At 44.2% G+C, this 18,841-nt stretch overlaps 1 protein-coding gene across 6 annotated transcripts in view; it reads right to left on the bottom strand.

The window, feature by feature from the left end:
- The window catches only part of LOC115169821 (ATP-dependent 6-phosphofructokinase, platelet type), a 54,019-nt gene that overhangs the window by 11,422 nt on the left and 23,756 nt on the right, over positions 1-18,841 (bottom strand). The window contains exons 2-17 of one of the 6 annotated variants that reach the window (XM_029725812.1): positions 17,435-17,508; positions 15,458-15,535; positions 14,620-14,809; positions 14,234-14,399; positions 14,027-14,071; positions 13,720-13,828; positions 13,344-13,439; positions 11,851-11,943; positions 11,371-11,496; positions 10,997-11,061; positions 10,687-10,756; positions 10,436-10,459; positions 7,697-7,843; positions 3,656-3,726; positions 3,439-3,526; positions 2,543-2,695 (exon numbers count right to left, since the gene is read on the bottom strand). In XM_029725812.1, the coding sequence (XP_029581672.1) occupies positions 2,543-2,695; positions 3,439-3,526; positions 3,656-3,726; positions 7,697-7,843; positions 10,436-10,459; positions 10,687-10,756; positions 10,997-11,061; positions 11,371-11,496; positions 11,851-11,943; positions 13,344-13,439; positions 13,720-13,828; positions 14,027-14,071; positions 14,234-14,399; positions 14,620-14,809; positions 15,458-15,535; positions 17,435-17,508 (1,595 nt within the window). Of the gene's footprint in view, positions 1-2,542; positions 2,696-3,438; positions 3,527-3,655; positions 3,727-7,696; positions 7,844-10,435; positions 10,460-10,686; positions 10,757-10,996; positions 11,062-11,370; positions 11,497-11,850; positions 11,944-12,994; positions 13,091-13,343; positions 13,440-13,719; positions 13,829-14,026; positions 14,072-14,233; positions 14,400-14,619; positions 14,810-15,457; positions 15,536-17,434; positions 17,509-18,841 lie in introns of all 6 variants that reach the window. The other 5 variants (XM_029725810.1, XM_029725811.1, XM_029725814.1 and 2 more) reach the window with 5 other exon arrangements.

The following is an 18,841-nucleotide window of genomic DNA, read 5'->3' as shown; positions in this document are numbered from 1 at the left end:
ACACCTGTGTCTTGTTTTCTCTGATTTAGGTGGGTATAATTTTCCCCGCTGCAGGTTAGGCTGCGTGCGGGATTGTTTGCCTTAGGGAACATGTAAGGGGTGTGTGCCTGCACCACAGGCGTTGTTTGTTTCATTTTATGGTATGTGTTTACCGGGGACATATTTGCTTGTGGCTAGCGGAGTTTAGGTTTCTCCCCTGTGTGTATCGCTGTGCTTGTGGAACCACCAAAATAAACAGTGGATTCTCCTTGAACCCTTCTGCTCCTGATTCCACACACACCCCTCCATCGAGAGGCCTTGTTACAATCATGACATCACAATACCCTATCATGACATCACAATACCCCATCATGACATCACAATACCCCATCATGTCAAAATAGAATTATGTTTTAGAAATGTTTACAAATTAATAAAAAATGAAAATCTGAAACGTCTTGTTTCAATAATTATTCAAACCCTTTGTTATGGGAAGCCTAAATAAGTAAAATGCTTAACAAGTCACATAATAAGTTGCATGGTCTCACTCCGTGTGCAATAATAGTGTTTAACATGATTTTTGAATGACTACCTCGTCTCTGTACCTAAGGTCCCTAAGTCAAGCAGAGATTTTCAACAGATTCGACCACAAAGACCAGCAACGTTTTCCAATGCCTCGCAAAGAAGGGCACCTATTGGTAGATGGGTAAAAAAAAATATGACATTGAATATCCCTTTGAGCATGGTAACGTTATTAATTACACTTTGGATGGTGTATCAATACACCCAGTCACTACAAATATACAGGCGTCCTTCCTAACTCAGATAGGAAGGAAACAGCTCAGGGATTTCCCTATGAGGCCAATGGTGACTAACACAGTTACATAGCTAAATGGTTGTGATAAGACAAAACTGAGGATTGATTAACAACATTTGTAGTTACTCCACAATGCTAACTTAATTGACACAGTAATAAAAGGAAGCCTGTACAGAATAAAGTTATTCCAAAACATGCATCATATTTGCAACAAGGCACTAAAGAAATACTGCAAAAAACCTGGCAAAGCAATTCACTTTTTGTCCTGAATACAAAGTGTTATGTTTGGGGCAAATCAATACAACACATTACTTGTCATGGTTCCTCCTGACACCAGAGGGTGTTATTGGAGAGACTTTTATTGGACTCAGGTATGTCTTATTCTTTTTTTCTGTGGTCCATTGCAGAAGCTTGAATTGTTTACTGTGTGTGGTCGTTTCCTGAGTGAGTTTTTGAGACTTGTGTTTCGTGTTTCTCAGTGAAGTATTATGTTTATCCTTAACCACTGATTCCTCATCTGGTCCCTTCTCTGCACCTGGGTCCAACCTTACCACGTCACATTACTGAGTACCACTCTCAATACTTTCAAGCATAGTGGTGGCTGCCTCATGTTATGGGTATGCTTGTAATCGTTAAGGACTGGGGAGTTTTTCAGGATAAAAAACTACATGGAATGGAGCTAAGTACAGGCAAAATCCTAGAGAAAAACCTTGTTGTCTGCTTTCCACCAGACACCAGGAGATTGTTTCAGCTTTCAGCGGGACAATAACCTAAAACACAAGGCCAAATCTACATTGGAGTTGCTTACCAAGAAGACAGTGAATGTTCCTGAGTGACTGAGTTAGTTTTGACTTAAATCTACTTGAAAATCTATGGAAAGACCTGAAAATGGTTGTCTAGCAATGATCTACAACCAATTTGACAGAGCTTGAAGAATTTTGAAAAGAATAATAGGCAAATATTGCAAAATCCAGGTGTGGAAAGCTTTTAGAGACTTACCCAGAAAGACTCACAGCTGTAATCGCTGCCAAAGATGCTTCTACAAAGTATTGACTCAGGGGTGTGAATACTTATGTAAATTAGATATTTCTGTATTTCATTTTCAATAAATCTGCAAAAGTTTCTAAAAACAGGTTTTTACTTTGCCATTATGGGGTATTGTGTGTAGATTGGTGAGAGAAACCCCCCAATTTAATCAATTTTGAACTTAGGCTGTAACACAACAAAAGTGGATTATGTCAAGAGGTATGAATACTTTCTGAAGGCACTGTACCTGCTCCTAATACTACCCCTACACCTAATATACCTACCCCAAATTATACCCCTACCCCTAATATTCCTAATCCTACTCCTACCACTACTAATCATACACTACTGTACCTCTTTACATGGGTTGAGCTTTAATGAAATCACTGTTAACCGCTTGCTGTTTGTACAATACAGTCTCTGCAACTGATCAGAGGATAAGTTGTCACACTATGTCTAACTCTTTCACTTAGTGTTTACTATGCCCTTCTATGGCTTTTTAAACTCTATTTCATTTCAGATGATAAAGTAGCACATGCATACCTCGGTCAACACAAATCAGTTTGATGCCTTTAGGTAACGCTCAGTTACATTCAGCCAGTTGTGATGCTGGTAAATGCCACGCCCGAGCTGCGATCAGTGAAGCCCCCAATTCTGATTGGCTGGAGGGTGTTCTTAAAACACGTAAACTTGCGATCTCTGACCCCCAGCCAGACTTACATCAGTAATAGCATTCAAAGCTGTGTCTGCGCCAATGCTGAGGTCAGAGCCCGGTATATTGTTGGAGACCGTGGCAGGGACCATAACCATGGGGACACAGAACTCATTATATTTCTCCCGGGCAGCGGACAGTTCCATGACTCCCAGGAAGGCCTACAGTACAGGGCAGAGCCAGGGCTTTAGAGCGGAGAGTTAATTGGGTTGCATCCCAAAATGTCACCCTATTCCAGTATATAGTACACTACTTTTGACCAGGGCTGGTCAAAAGTAGTGCACTGTATCGGGTATAGGGTGCCATTTAGGACACAGCCATGAGTAAAGACAGGACAAGGTGGGCGGAGCCAGTGTGAGGGAGCCGGGCCTATCAAAACGGACAGTGTGACATAGGAAGCACCCCACAGTGTAACTGACACAGATATGGGAGACACAGGGAGGAGAGCCTGAAGGGTGCTAGGAATTGTGGAGAAATATGTTCTTAATAATCATAGGAGGGAATAATGGAGAATATTTTTGTCACTTTAGATTGTGAAATGAATAAATACAACAGTGTGACAAACGTAGAAAAAGATATGAGACAGGAGTATATTCCAGTGAAATTTCTCAAAGATTATTATTAGTATTACTATTTGAGTGTATTACTATTACTAAGATTCAAATTTTACTCAAAAAATAGGACACTAATGTAAGATCTTTTCAGTTTGCCGGACTATGCATTTAACCATCAAGTACTTAAAGTATTTGAGGATTACTAGAGTAGACTATGCTAAAAACATTTAACATTTATAAAAAGTACAATATACAATTTGGTAATACATAGTAGTGGTATAATAATGTAATAATATTCAACTGTTATTTCAATGTCCAATGCATTTGATGCTGTGATGTGCTGTACATACCTCAAATCCACCGATAACAAGCAAAGCATTAATGTTATGTATCCTGATTTGTTCAGCTATCTTATCAAGATGCTTCGCTGGAAGGGTTCTGAAATAAGAAATGAAAATCTGTGTTAATCTAGTACCCGATATGTCAGTGGTGACTTTCCATGCTGCACGTTTTGAAACACTTTGTGTGTCCCAAATGGCACTCTATGGGCTCTGTTCATTGGCCTACCTCTTTGTTCCCAGTATGGACCCCCCTTGTCCAGTCCAACCACCTACATCTCCCCATTTAATCTCCTTTATCTGTGTGGACACAAACACAGCAAAACTGCGTTTGAGATTGAGGTTTCAAATGTGTTCTGAGTAGTCTCCATAAAGCTCTCCTAATTGCTAACATCCTCATTCATTACGTTCATTTCAATGGGACACAAAACATGCTAAAGGAATGAATGACATTCTAAAAAACAATCACGCACATCAGATTTGCAGTCAATGATATAGACATATAACATCTATCCTGCTTTGTATGACAGCTTGATTGTACTGTATTATCGCTCATTGAAGCACACAGGCTCTAATCTACCAACAGTACTCTACCAAGGTCTCACTCATCCCTCAGTGTTGGGAAAGGTAAAGTAGCATTTGACCATGGACGAAGGAGCACACCATTATTTTCAATCACTTATCCCTGCCTTCATGCTTTCCTCCAGCTGAGTGCCCAGGGCTTGAAACAAAGGCTGAGCCAGGCAGTGTTGTTTGAGGTCTGGTGACGGAGAGAGTGGGTGACAGAGATGGAGTGACAGAAAGAGGGAGTGACAGAGAAAGGGAGTGGGTGTGAGGGTGAGAAAGTAGGGGTTAGAGGCCTAGGGAATGGGGATGAGAGTGGAGGTGAGAGAGAGGCCTGCATAAAGGAGAGGTGGTGAGTGAGAGGCCTGCATAAAGGAGAGGTGGTGAGTGAGAGGCCTGCATAAAGGAGAGGTGGTGAGTGAGAGGCCTGCATAAAGGAGAGGGGGTGAGTGAGAGGCCTGCATAAAGGAGAGGTGGTGAGTGAGAGGCCTGCATAAAGGACAGGGGGTGAGTGAGAGGCCTGCATTAAGGAGAGGGGGTGAGTGAGAGGCCTGCATAAAGGACAAGGGGTGAGTGAGAGGCCTGCATAAAGGACAAGGGGTGAGTGAGAGGCCTGCATAAAGGAGAGGGGGTGAGTGAGAGGCCTGGATAAAGGACAAGGGGTGAGTGAGAGGCCTGCATAAAGGAGAGGTGGTGAGTGAGAGGCCTGCATAAAGGAGAGGTGGTGAGTGAGAGGCCTGCATAAAGGAGAGGGGGTGAGTGAGAGGCATGCATAAAGGACAAGGGGTGAGTGAGAGGCCTGCATAAAGGAGAGGTGGTGAGTGAGAGGCCTGCATAAAGGAGAGGTGGTGAGTGAGAGGCCTGCATAAAGGAGAGGGGGTGAGTGAGAGGCATGCATAAAGGACAAGGGGTGAGTGAGAGGCCTGCATAAAGGACATGGGGTGAGTGAGAGGCCTGCATAAAGGACAGGGGATGAGTGAGAGGCCTGCATAAAGGACAGGGGATGAGTGAGAGGCCTGCATAAAGGAGAGGGGGTGAGTGTGAGGCCTGCATAAAGGAGAGGGGGTGAGTGAGAGGCCTGCATAAAGGACAGGGGGTGAGTGAGAGGCCTGCATAAAGGACAGGGGGTGAGTGAGAGGCCTGCATAAAGGACAGGGGGTGAGTGAGAGGCCTGCATTAAGGAGAGGGGGTGAGTGAGAGGCCTGCATAAAGGACAAGGGGTGAGTGAGAGGCCTGCATAAAGGAGAGGGGGTGAGTGAGAGGCCTGCATAAAGGACAGGGGGTGAGTGAGAGGCCTGCATTAAGGAGAGGGGGTGAGTGAGAGGCCTGCATAAAGGACAAGGGGTGAGTGAGAGGCCTGCATAAAGGACAAGGGGTGAGTGAGAGGCCTGCATAAAGGAGAGGGGGTGAGTGAGAGGCCTGGATAAAGGAGAGGGGGTGAGTGAGAGGCCTGCATAAAGGAGAGGGGGTGAGTGAGAGGCATGCATAAAGGAGAGAGGGTGAGTGAGAGGCCTGCATAAAGGAGAGAGGGTGAGTGAGAGGCCTGCATAAAGGAGAGAGGGTGAGTGAGAGGCCTGGCCTGGATAAAGGAGAGGGGGTGAGTGAGAGGCCTGGCCTGCATAAAGGAGAGAGGGTGAATGAGAGGCCTGTATAAAGGACAGGGGGTGAGTGAGGGGCCTGTGTAAAGGAGAGAGGGTGAGTTAGAGGCCTGGATAAAGGAGAGAGGGTGAGTGAGAGGCCTGGATAAAGGAGAGAGGGTGAGTGAGAGGCCTGGATAAAGGAGAGGGGGTGAGTGAGAGGCCTGGATAAAGGAGAGGGGGTGAGTGAGAGGCCTGGATAAAGGAGAGGGGGTGAGTGAGAGGCCTGGATAAAGGAGAGGGGGTGAGTGAGAGGCCTGGATAAAGGAGAGGGGGTGAGTGAGAGGCATGGCCTGGATAAAGGAGAGGGGGTGAGTGAGAGGCCTGGATAAAGGAGAGGGGGTTAGTGAGAGGCCTGGATAAAGGAGAGGGGGTGAGTGAGAGGCCTGGATAAGGGGGTGAGTGAGAGGCCTGCATAAAGGAGAGAGGGTGAGTGAGAGGCCTGGCCTGGATAAAGGAGAGGGGGTGAGTGAGAGGCCTGCATAAAGGAGAGAGGGTGAGTGAGAGGCCTGGCCTGGATAAAGGAGAGGGGGTGAGTGAGAGGCCTGGCCTGGATAAAGGAGAGGGGGTGAGTGAGAGGCCTGGCCTGGATAAAGGAGAGGGGGTGAGTGAGAGGCCTGGCCTGGATAAAGAAGAGGGGGTGAGTGAGAGGCCTGGCCTGGATAAAGGAGAGGGGGTGAGTGAGAGGCCTGGCCTGGATAAAGGAGAGGGGGTGAGTGAGAGGCCTGGCCTGCATAAAGGAGAGGGGGTGAGTGAGAGGCCTGGCCTGGATAAAGGAGAGGGGGTGAGTGAGAGGCCTGGCCTGGATAAAGGAGAGGGGGTGAGTGAGAGGCCTGGCCTGGATAAAGGAGAGGGGGTGAGTGAGAGGCCTGGCCTGCATAAAGGAGAGGGGGTGAGTGAGAGGCCTGGCCTGGATAAAGGAGAGGGGGTGAGTGAGAGGCCTGGCCTGCATAAAGGAGAGGGGGTGAGTGAGAGGCCTGGCCTGCATAAAGGAGAGAGGGTGAGTGAGAGGCCTGGCCTGCATAAAGGAGAGGGGGTGAGTGAGAGGCCTGGCCTGGATAAAGGAGAGAGGGTGAGTGAGAGGCCTGGCCTGCATAAAGGAGAGGGGGTGAGTGAGAGGCCTGGCCTGGATAAAGGAGAGGGGGTGAGTGAGAGGCCTGGCCTGCATAAAGGAGAGGGGGTGAGTGAGAGGCCTGGCCTGCATAAAGGAGAGGGGGTGAGTGAGAGGCCTGGCCTGCATAAAGGAGAGAGGGTGAGTGAGAGGCCTGGCCTGGATAAAGGAGAGAGGGTGAGTGAGAGGCCTGGCCTGCATAAAGGAGAGGGGGTGAGTGAGAGGCCTGGCCTGCATAAAGGAGAGAGGGTGAGTGAGAGGCCTGGCCTGCATAAAGGAGAGAGGGTGAGTGAGAGGCCTGGCCTGCATAAAGGAGAGGGGGTGAGTGAGAGGCCTGGCCTGCATAAAGGAGAGAGGGTGAGTGAGAGGCCTGGCCTGCATAAAGGAGAGAGGGTGAGTGAGAGGCCTGGATAAAGGAGAGGGGAGGTGAGAGTAATTGGCTTACTTACTTACTTACTTACTGACTTTATTGTCACCATGGGGAAATTTTGTTGCAGTGTCATGTACACGTTTAAAGTGGTGTTTAAAAACAAAACAAAATTGACAATACAATTGTAAGCATTGTAAGCACTCCTGTTTATCTCCCCACACAAGACTATCTGAAAAATACCATCAGTGTCAGTGGCAGCGGACACAAGAGTAAAGGTGCCTTACAGTAGGCAGCTACTTTTCTACTCTGCAAAGCCAGTCAACAAGGTCACTATAACCTTTAGCTTATCTGGCTTCACTGTCATGTTTATATTAATCATTTTAAATATGCGCTCTGGTTATTCTAATGGCTTTCAAAATATGGTGTATACTGCATTTCAAGGTCAATGGTGTAAACAATACTAGGGGACAAATATGATCAAATGTGTTGAACAGTGAGCAAACAACCTGTTGATCATGTGGCAGTGAGACCATCATTCTCACTGGGAAAGAATGAAATTACTATAATCATGTGTCTTAACCCCAGTACCTGTCCCTTGTAGAATCCCTCGAAGCCGTCGTTAACGGCAAACATCTTGTGCCCCTCGGTGATGCCCACCCTGACGGCCGAGCGGACAGCTGCGTTCATGCCCGCAGCAGGGGCACCCACGTTCAGCACCGCCACGTTGAAGGAGCTCTGAGGATCAACAGCACAGCCGTCACACACACACATTTAGAAATACACACACACACACAAAAACAAACACAAAATACATACACATTTTAAACTAGCAGAGTTGGGGTCCATTCAATTTCTATTCAGTAAATTCAAAATGCTCATTGATACCCATATCACCAAACCCCTCTGTATACAGTGAGGGAAAAAAGTATTTGATCCCCTGCTGATTTTGTATGTCTGCCCACTGACAAAGAAATTATCAGTCTATAATTTTAATGGTAGGTTTATTTGAACAGTGAGAGACAGAATAACAACAAACAAATCCAGAAAAACGCATGTCAAAAATGTTATAAATTGATTTGCATTTTAATGAGGGAAATAAGTATTTGACCCCCTCTCAATCAGAAAGATTTCTGGCTCCCAGGTGTCTTTTATACAGGTAACGAGCTGAGATTAGGAGCACACTCTTAAAGGGAGTGCTCCTAATCTCAGTTTGTTACCTGTAAAAAAGACACCTGTCCACAGAAGCAATCAATCAATCAGATTCCAAACTCTCCACCATGGCAAAGACCAAAGAGCTCTCCAAGGATGTCAGGGACAAGATTGTAGACCTACACAAGGCTGGAATGGGCTACAAGACCATCGCCAAGCAGCTTGGTGAGAAGGTGACAACAGTTGGTGCGATTATTTGCAAATGGAAGAAACACAAAAGAACTGTCAATCTCCCTCGGCCTGGGGCTCCATGCAAGATCTCACCTCGTGGAGTTGCAATGATCATGAGAATGGTGAGAAATCAGCCCAGAACTACACGGGAGGATCTTGTCAACGATCTCAAGGCAGCTGGGACCATAGTCACCAAGAAAACAATTGGTAACACACTACGCCGTGAAGGACTGAAATCCTGCAGCGCCCGCAAGGTCCCCCTGCTTAAGAAAGCACATATACATGCCCGTCTGTAGTTTGCCAATGAACATCTGAATGATTCAGAGGACAACTGGGTGAAAGTGTTGTGGTCAGATGAGACCAAAATGGAGATCTTTGGCATCAACTCAACTCGCCGTGTTTGGAGGAGGAGGAATGCTGCCTATGACCCCAAGAACCACATCCCCACCGTCAAACATGGAGGTGGAAACATTATGCTTTGGGGGTGTTTTTCTGCTAAGGGGACAGGACAACTTCACCGCATCAAAGGGACGATGGACGGTGCCATGTACCGTCAAATCTTGGGTGAGAACCTCCTTCCCTCAGCCAGGGCATTGAAAATGGGTCGTGGATGGGTATTCCAGCATGACAATGTCCCAAAACACACGGCCAAGACAACAAAGGAGTGGCTCAAGAAGAAGCACATTAAGGTCCTGGAGTGGCCTAGCCAGTCTCCAGACCTTAATCCCATAGAAAATCTGTGGAGGGAGCTGAAGGTTCGAGTTGCCAAACGTCAGCCTCAAAACCTTAATGACTTGGAGAAGATCTGCAAAGAGGAGTGGGACCAAATCCCTCCTGAGATGTGTGCAAACCTGGTGACCAACTACAAGAAACGTCTGACCTCTGTGATTGCCAACAAGGGGTTTTGCCACCAAGTACTAAGTCATGTTTTGCAGAGGGGTCAAATACTTATTTCCCTCATTAAAATGCAAATCAATTTAGAACATTTTTGATATGCGTTTTTCTGGATTTTCTTGTTGTTATTCTGTCTCTCACTGTTCAAATAAACCTACCATTAAAATTATAGACTGATCATTTCTTTGTCAGTGGGCAAATGTACAAAATCAGCAGGGGATCAAATACTTTTTTCCCTCACTGTACATACACCTGCTCATAGTGGTTGATACTGGGTAGAGATGCTCTACAAGACTGGCAAAGCTGTTGTCTCCGTGAAGAATGGAGCAGCATGCAGAGACAATCTCTAGCAAGGCCTCATGCTACGGCTCCAAGATGCTGCATCTGTATAGGCTGTTGTTGTACTTGACATAGACCACTGGCTCTGAGCTCAATCACATGATCACAGCGTGCTCATGGACAGATAGACCCCACGTACATGAGTGCCCTCATAGGCGTGGTAATCTCAAAGTAATCTCTTACTTTGAGCAGATCACAAGCATGTGTCTGATTGATACTTCTCTGCAGAAGAACTAGTTAGTAGGCTACTATGGCAACAACAAGCATACTGAAAGTGCAGGAACACAGATCTACTGTGCTTCTACTAAGCAGAGCCATGAAGAAATAAGCAATGAGGCTACAGCAACAGACATCTGTCATTTTGTGGCACTATTTACGTTCAGAATGGTCTAATCCTACATGTACTGTGTCAGAAGCTGTCTAGTTCAATTATGGCCCTATGGAGGTATTATTCTATTCAAATAAATATGTTGTTAGAAATTGTTTTACCTAAAAGCTACTTGTTGTTCTATTCTACAGGGCCATTGATGCAGCAAATTAGTATTTCAAACGAAGCCTGGTCCCAGATCTGTTTGTGCTCTTGCCAACTCCATTTCTGTCGTTGTCAAGCCAAACACGGAGAGTTGGCATGATAGCACAAACGGTATACATATAGGAGAACTTAGCACTGATCCAGAGCTGGTATGTTATAGTAGGTTACAGTATAGTACGTACATTATATGGGAGCTCATCCTCTTCCTATCCCCTCAAGACAGAAAACAATTTAACAAACACACTCTGTTAGTGTCACAAAAAGACCTCAGTATGAGCCACAATGCACCTCAACAGGAAGTACCTGATCCTAACGCACAAATCTGAGAAACGCTGGAAAGACACAAACGTTAGGGAAAACACATGTGAATGTCACAGTAACTTTGTCAATGTACAATATAAATGTTTGCCTTGGGTTATCTGAGGATACTTACATTTGGGAGTTCAGAGTCTGCTTTCCGGTAAGACAAGAGTTTGTAGGTGTTCAGGTTGTTTTCGAAACTCCTGCAAAATGTTAATGAAACATACTGTTATTCATCCATCTACCTTTTGTCCAGAAACCTCCATTACTAAGTTGCATAAACTTTTAAAGGTAAGAGGAAAATGAATCTGAATCCTGTGAAGCTGTAATGGTCCTGCTAGACTAGACTGCTGGCCAAATAAAGATATGCATCTTAGAAATACAGAGATATCACTTTATTTTATCAAAGAATGTAGAATTGGTACAAGAGTCAGATAATATACCTGCCACGCAGTCTCACAGCTTCCTCAAAATTCTTCTCGTCCATGGCTTTCTGGACGTCTTGTGTCTATTGAGAAAATAAATATGACTGGTTAATGTGTCTGGAATCAACAGCCTATCAATTGTCTTTATTCATAATAGATCTATAATGTATACAGTAGGTAGAAGTACTTGATGCATCCTGTAAATGGTGTAGAACCTGAAAACATCACAAAGGGGTAGGCTATCACTTCATACGTGTTCATTACTGTTGAGTAAAGCAGTCTTACACACACTATCTTGGCTGGCGGCCATCACCATCTGTACACTGTACAGAATACTAATCCAGGGTCCCAGCAGGGCCCGTGTAGCATGTGAACACACAGTGTAAGTGTACCATCTGAACACACTCCATGAGGGGCAGACGGACAGCCTGGTTCCCACACAGAGACACGACGCAGGCCGGGGTGCTGGCTGACGCCTCCAACAGGGCCAGGACCGCCTCCACTCCCATACGACTGGCCTGGACAGACAGGGTGGAGGGCTAAGGTCAAATAATATTTATACTGGGGTCAACTTAGAATTAATGGTGATTTGGGACACTGGGAAAATAACTTCAAGTTCAAGTTAGAAATTGCATAACAGTATGAAATGACATGCTCTTTAAATGATGCTGACCATTCTGAAACTGCCTCATGGTTACTAACCAAAACAAACAAACCAGGGATATTATTCAGCTATTAGACAGACGGCAGCACAAATGGCTGTGACTCTAACTGAAAAGTAGTGCACTATATAGGGAATAGGGTGCCATTTAGGAAGCTACCCAGTCTATAAGTGCCTTTTCATTGTATGTGAGTATGTGGGTAACACTCACCAGGATCCGGTCGAAGGCAGAGGGGGTTCCTCCTCTCTGGACGTGACCCAGGATGGTGACTCGGGTGTCAAAGCCCAGACAGCTAACAACCAGCTATAGCAGGAGAGGAAGGCCAGGTATTGAGCAATGTACGTTTCCTCAAATTAGCAGAGTAATTAAATAACACTTACGTCCCAAATGGCACCCTATTCTGTATATAGTGCACTACTATAAAAGTAATGCATTATATAGATCAGTGTTTCTTAATCCTGGTCCTGGGGACCCAAAGGAGTGCAGATCTGATTCCACTAATCAAAGATTTGATGAAGAGCTGAATCAGCTGTGTAGTGCTAAGGCAAAAACCAAAATGTGCACCATTTTGGGTCCCCAGGACCAGGATATATAGAATAGGGTGCCATTTGGAATGCAACAATTGTTTATTTGTATTGTATGGTAGAAAGAGAATGACAATGGCATGCTATTTCTTAGGAAGAAAGACAGAAGGGGAAAGCACAAGCACTGTACACCCATGCAAAACAGTTCCTGTCATGTACACAGTAAGTGAGTCTCCAACACTTACACCTGCGTGTTCCAAATGGCACCCTATTCCCTATATAGTGCACTACTTTTAACCAGAGCTGGTCAAAACTAGTACAGTATATTATAGAGAATAGGGTGCCATTTTGGACTCAGCCCTTGTTCTTTTGTTCTGCCAGGTAAACTGTACTGTATAAGACCCTTACCAGAACAGAGATCCTATATGTTCTATATGTATTTATATGCTTACCAGGTTAGGTATGCTGATGAAGAACAAGGTTGCAAGGCACAAACAGGAATAAGTATAATTCACAGAAGTTCACATCACTAAGAAAGATCCAATAAAATACAACGATGAAGAGTTAAAACATGGACAGCATGTTGTTAATGGGACAGAGAGATGGAGAGATGATGATGTGCAGCCAGAAGTAACCACGGCACACAGAAGTACTGTACCAGACCTGGGTTCAAATACAATATCAAATCATTTCAAATACTTCAGGTGGGCTTGATTGAGCTTGTCTGGCATAATTGAACCAATAGAAAAGTCGCAAAAAGATTTCAAATAGGATTTGAACCCAGGTCTGCAGAGGAGTACTCCACCAGTACAGGACAGCTGAGTACTTACTTCCTTAATATGGTCTGTAGTGATAGGCTTGTTGTGAGAATCTATCGCCCCCTCAGCTACAATAATGATATTGAGCCGTTTCTTATCTGCACGGTTCTATAAGAATACAAACAAAGCACAGATATACAGTACATGACAGAACATTTTTGCATTTGGCTTTTCAAAAGCTGGACCCGGTTTATGCTGAGACAGCTGCATGCCTACCAGAGAGAGAGAAAGAACAGATCTGCCTAGTACCTCTGTCCATCTCTCACTTAACAGAGTCCTTTCATCTGTAAAGCATGGAGCTATTCACACATCTGTAGGACCTGCTTTTGGTTCCCCCTTCGTTGCATATTCAGGTACTCACATCCTTGACATTATTAACAGTAATAGCCTTTCCTTGTCTGTCAATGGCTCCTTCAGCGACAATGATTATATTCAGCCTTGAACCCCTGGATCGGCTCTGGGCATTAAGAAACACAATGAACACTGCTGCTTTTGCTATGGTTGGAGGAAATACAATACACCACAATGTGTTATCACTAAGCAGTAAATCCTATTCAATGTGAGGTATAGATTGAAATGTATTTGTTAGATCTGCAGATGTCAGCTGTTACCTTTGTGTGTGTGTGTGTGTGTGTGTGTGTGTGTGTGTGTGTGTGTGTGTGTGTGTGTGTGTGTGTGTGTGTGTGTGTGTGTGTGTGTGTGTGTGTGTGTGTGTGTGTGTGTGTCTGTGTTGTTACCTCAGACAGTTTCTGACACATCTGTTCCTCCCACCCGTCCTCAGGGGGCATCTCAGGGATCAGCACCCAGTCAGCCCCACAGGCCAGAGCACTTACTAGGGCCAGGTACCTACACACACACACACACACACACACACACACACACTGTACATTTAGTATACAATAAAATATAAAATATAAATACATGCAATACAAACGCATTTGTATGTATTATATACAAACCTTTTCAAAGCAGGACTGCTGAGAGTCCATTGCTAAATTGTAGCAAGTACAAGAATAAATCAGGAAATGAAATGCCATTCCATACCCACAATGTCTTCCCATGACCTCCAGCACAAACGTCCTCTGGTGGCTGAGAGAAAGGAGAGAAGTCTGTGTAAATGTTGATTGTGTACAAACAACACCACTGAGCTAAATATGCCACTGTATCTGTCAGTACCTCTGTCTGAGTAAATGTTGGCTCATTTTAAAGTTAAGAAATGTACCATTCAACAACAATCATCTATGTCAGTACCTCTGGGCTGTAGTCATGATTGCATCCACCACCTCTATGATTCTGTGCAGGGCAGAGTCTGTCCCAATGGTCATGTCAGTGCCACAGAAGTCGTTGTCGATGGAGCCCACCATTCCCACGATGTGCAGCTCTGAGTTGTTCTGGGCAGCCTCCTCATCAATCAGACCTTTATACACAATGCAACGCAATATGAAGCCACTGGCTTCACTACTGAGTAATGTACACTCATAGATGGAATGGCTGTATACAGGCTTTGGTAATACATAGTAATACATGTTTTACTACAACATGTCAGGCGTATAAATACATTTTTGCGTAAGAAATTAGTGATGGAGTAGATTACTGTGAACATTTGGTCCACTCCATTGACTACAACATTGAGATACCCTGCTGGACCAGTTCCTCCAGCAGTCCACTCCACTCCTCTCTGAAGAGGTTGGCCCCAGTGAGGCTGCCGTCCCCTCCGATCACACACAGGTTGGTGATGTCACGCTGCACCAGGTGGTGGGCAGCCTTCAGACGCCCCTCGTGGCTGCGGAACTCCTTGCAGCGGGCACTGCCAATGACTGTGCCACCCTGACAGGAAAACACAACAGCTGAGAATTCAGATGAATGGGTGAATGACAGTTGGAAAGATGGATTGATGGATGGATGACAACTGAATTGATGGATGGATGACAACTGAATTGATGGATGGATAAGTTGAGGTTGGTGGATAGATGAATGAAGATGGATGATTGAATTAATTAATGTTGGAAGGATAGATGGATAAATGTGGATGGATGGATGGATGGATGAAGGTAGGATAAATGGAACAAAACAGCTCTAGACCAAGCCAATGGATGACATTATCTGACACAATTGAGCACTGCTGCATTGACAGGTGTCATTAATTCAACATCTCACAGATTTTTTTGGTGTTGTGTAGTGTGTTTTGTTGTCATTAACTATCAGGTTCATGCAGAATCCATAATGACAGGGCACCTTCCACTCTGTTTAGCATCGGCCAGAAATGCAGCTGCGCTCAACTGTCACATGCAATTTGTAAATTCTGGGACCACAAATATATTCAAACCATTAACCATCATATACTGTATAATATACTGCAGCCTCTGGCCAAAATATTCATTAACCACTACGTATACTATATATATAGCCTGTGACTGTGATGATGTTAAACAAATCCATAGTATTTTGCCTAAAGGCATTCATTGCACTACTTACCACTTGCAGCATGCTTGAGACACTTTCCCATGATGCCTCTTCAATGTTATCCCCACCATCTACCATACCCTGGTAACCCTGCATGGAGAAAATAAATATTAACATTATCTCACAGCATAGGCCTATATTTCCTAGTATTAACATGAACATATTCATGAATTACAATGTTGTTCCAATGTAACAGTCGTTGACTCTGCAACGCATCTTTGATAACATCAGGGATATCGACTTACATTCATTTTGAGAGGACAATGCTAAATCATGCTAACTGCTACCTGTAGCAAAAGTAAACAACAGATTATCATGGGTGCTGTCTCTGCTGGCATACATAGACAACTCGAGGTAAGATCAATTTGGCCCAAACATGAAAATTAGATGAACCATCCCTTTAACACTAGCACAAATGATGCCCACTTATTAAAGGTACAATGATATATCTCACAGCATACTGTTGTTTATTCAAGACTCATGGTGATGGCACTACAGGGACGTCTGAAGCTTCCTGTAATCCAATTATTTAGACATTGACACCAGAGCTCATATCCTCCCACCTCCATTGAGTCAGACAGAGTAGATGACAACATGTTACAGTTAGCCTCTTGCAGAGCGTATGTCCCAAATTACAACCTATTCCGTATAGTGCACTACTTTTGACCAGCGCCCATACCCCATTCCCTATATAGTGCACTACTTTTGGTGTGCATAGGGCTCTGGTAAATAGCTGTGCACTATATAGGGACTAGTGTGCCATTGGAGACACAGACAGTGAGTGTGCTGTGAGCCTGCTCAACGGAATACCTTTCATCAGTAATCCAACACTGGAGTCTCTAACAATAGACAACACTTAAGCAAAGACTCCAGCCATAGGGTTCTCTCTACTAGCACACAGCAAGCGGTACCGATGCAAGTATGGAACCAACAGGACCCTGAACAGCTTCGACCCCCAAGCCATAAGACTGCTAAATAAATAGTTAAAATAGTTAACTAATTAGCTACCTGCATTGACCCTTTTTGCATTAACTATTTTGACTCATCACATATGCTGCTGTTACTGTTTATTATCTATCCTGTTGCCCTAGTGACTTTATCCCTACCTATATGTACATATCTATCTAAATTACCTCGTACCCCTGCACATGGACTCGGTACTGGTACCTGTGTATATACAGCAGCCAAGTTATCATTACTCATTGTGTATTTATTCCTTGTGTTGTTATTTTTCTATTATTTATCTGTATTGTTGGGAAGGACCTGTAAGTCAGCATTTCACTGTTAGTCAACACCTGTTGTCTACAAAGCATGTGACAAATACAATTAGATTTGATATTCTCATACAGTATTCCATCATGACCTCTTATGACCAGGTGTTACGTCATCCTCATAAAAGCATTAAGTGAAAACTGTAGAGACAAAATCACACCTAATTTAATTCTTAAGCCCTGGAATTATTTTATTTGACCCCATTGTTGGAAGGGCCTGTAAGCAAGCATTTCACTCTAGTCTACACCTGTTTACGAAGCATGTGACAAATACAATTAGATTTGATTTGACCCCAGTGGACAGGAACATTCTTAGATAACCTCCAGAGTCAGAAGTATGATTTCCTCAGCATATTAATTAGCTGCTTATGTATGGGAAACTGCTCCCGCTACCAACACCATGACTTCACAAGTTTCCAATTCAAATACTCTACTTCTCATTTCCATGACCCTTAAATGAAATAAAAGTCATCTCGTTGAACATTTATACCAAAGAATCACACCTCCTCTGTTTTATTTAAACATAATACATTTTGCATAGAGATCCTTTTAATCACCAATTTAATGTAGTGTTCTATTTCATTTTGTAACATTTTGTTTATCCAAACCACTACTGCTCAAAGAAAAAGCTTTGAGCGCAGAGCTTGTCGGTGTTGATTTGTCTCAGTGTCAGTGGTAGAACAGTACAAGCCTGCGGGAGTGTCTGTCATGATCTCACCTCATGGACGAAGTAGACTTTAGCTCCCACATAAATACCCATGCGGACCACAGCCCGTACAGCAGCATTCATACCTGCACAACAACAACACAGAGAGGCAGAGAGAGGCAGAGAGAGACAGAGAGAGACAGAGAGAATGAAAAATACATTCATTATATGACAATGCATGTTATATTTGGTAGGCTACAGGCTGAAAATATTAATCAGGGAGATGGGATGAATCATGTAAATCAAGTTAACATGGTGTGCTCCGTCCAGCAGAGAAAGATACTTGCATAGGCATTGACCTTGATTCAGTATCTAATACATTTTCCATTGACAGTGTGGAAATTGATCATAATGATTACAAAGACTTGCATCTTAGTTGCACCAAAACTACGTTATTGTAATACAAGTGTGGTAATCATTTTGAATGCAGTATCTTTTGTCACCTTATTAAGGACAAGACAATACACTCTAATCTAGTCCCTACAGTAAAATTGTTATCTGGCTGTCCCCATAGGAGAACTCTTTAAGGAACCATTTTTGGTTCCAGGTAAGAACCCTTTTTGGTTCCCCTTCCACAGAGGGCTTACATGGAACCCAAAAGGGTTCTACCTGGAACCAAAAAGGGTTCTCCTATGGGGACAGCCAAAGAACCCTTTTAGAACCCTTTTTTTCTAACAGTGTAGCACTTACTGCTTACAGCTACATTCTCATTAGTCTGTACACGCAGCCAAGAACAGTAGGGCCAACACTGGTCTATGCTGATGTCCTTCCACTTCTCCCACACCACACAACAAGGCTGCTATTCATTGGCTTCCCAGAGCACTCTGAGTGTGGGCGGGAGCAGGCGCTGCCTTGGATGTCATTATTGTCAGTGTCAGCCTCCAAGAGCTTCTTAGCCCCACAACAATGGACTCACATGTCTGAAATGGGACCCTATTCCCTATAGTACACTCGTTTTTACCCCTATTCCTTATATAGTACACTTACTTTGACCAGGGCCCACATAGAGTACACTACATAGGATATAGGGTGTCATTTCAGAATCAGCATGCCTTCACAGTAAACAGACTGTAGAGAGACCAGAGTGCATGGTTGGTCTGGCACAGATATGAAGGGTCTGTTGTCTGGGTCGATGCTAACGAGCACTGATTCCGGTACTGTGGGTTGGCTGGTGCCAATCATTGTTGCTAGGAGACCAGTAACAATATAAGATGGAGACCTGTGTGTACACAGAAAATGGTACATATAATATCCAATGTAGGCTAACAATGATAAACACTTAATCCCACTGGAAGATTTCCTGAAGCATGGCCAATGGTTCTGTAAGTCATTTTAGGAATCACCCTATATACAGAACCAACTGATCTTTTCTGGCAGGTAAGACTTGTAAGTGGTTTTTACTTAAATCACGTGAGAAAA

Source organism: Salmo trutta, chromosome 31 (genome assembly GCF_901001165.1).
Source record: "Salmo trutta chromosome 31, fSalTru1.1, whole genome shotgun sequence".
NCBI classification, from domain to species: domain Eukaryota; kingdom Metazoa; phylum Chordata; class Actinopteri; order Salmoniformes; family Salmonidae; genus Salmo; species Salmo trutta.
The sequence above is the reverse complement of the archived record's forward strand: the minus strand, read 5'-3'. Positions and strand labels throughout refer to the sequence as shown.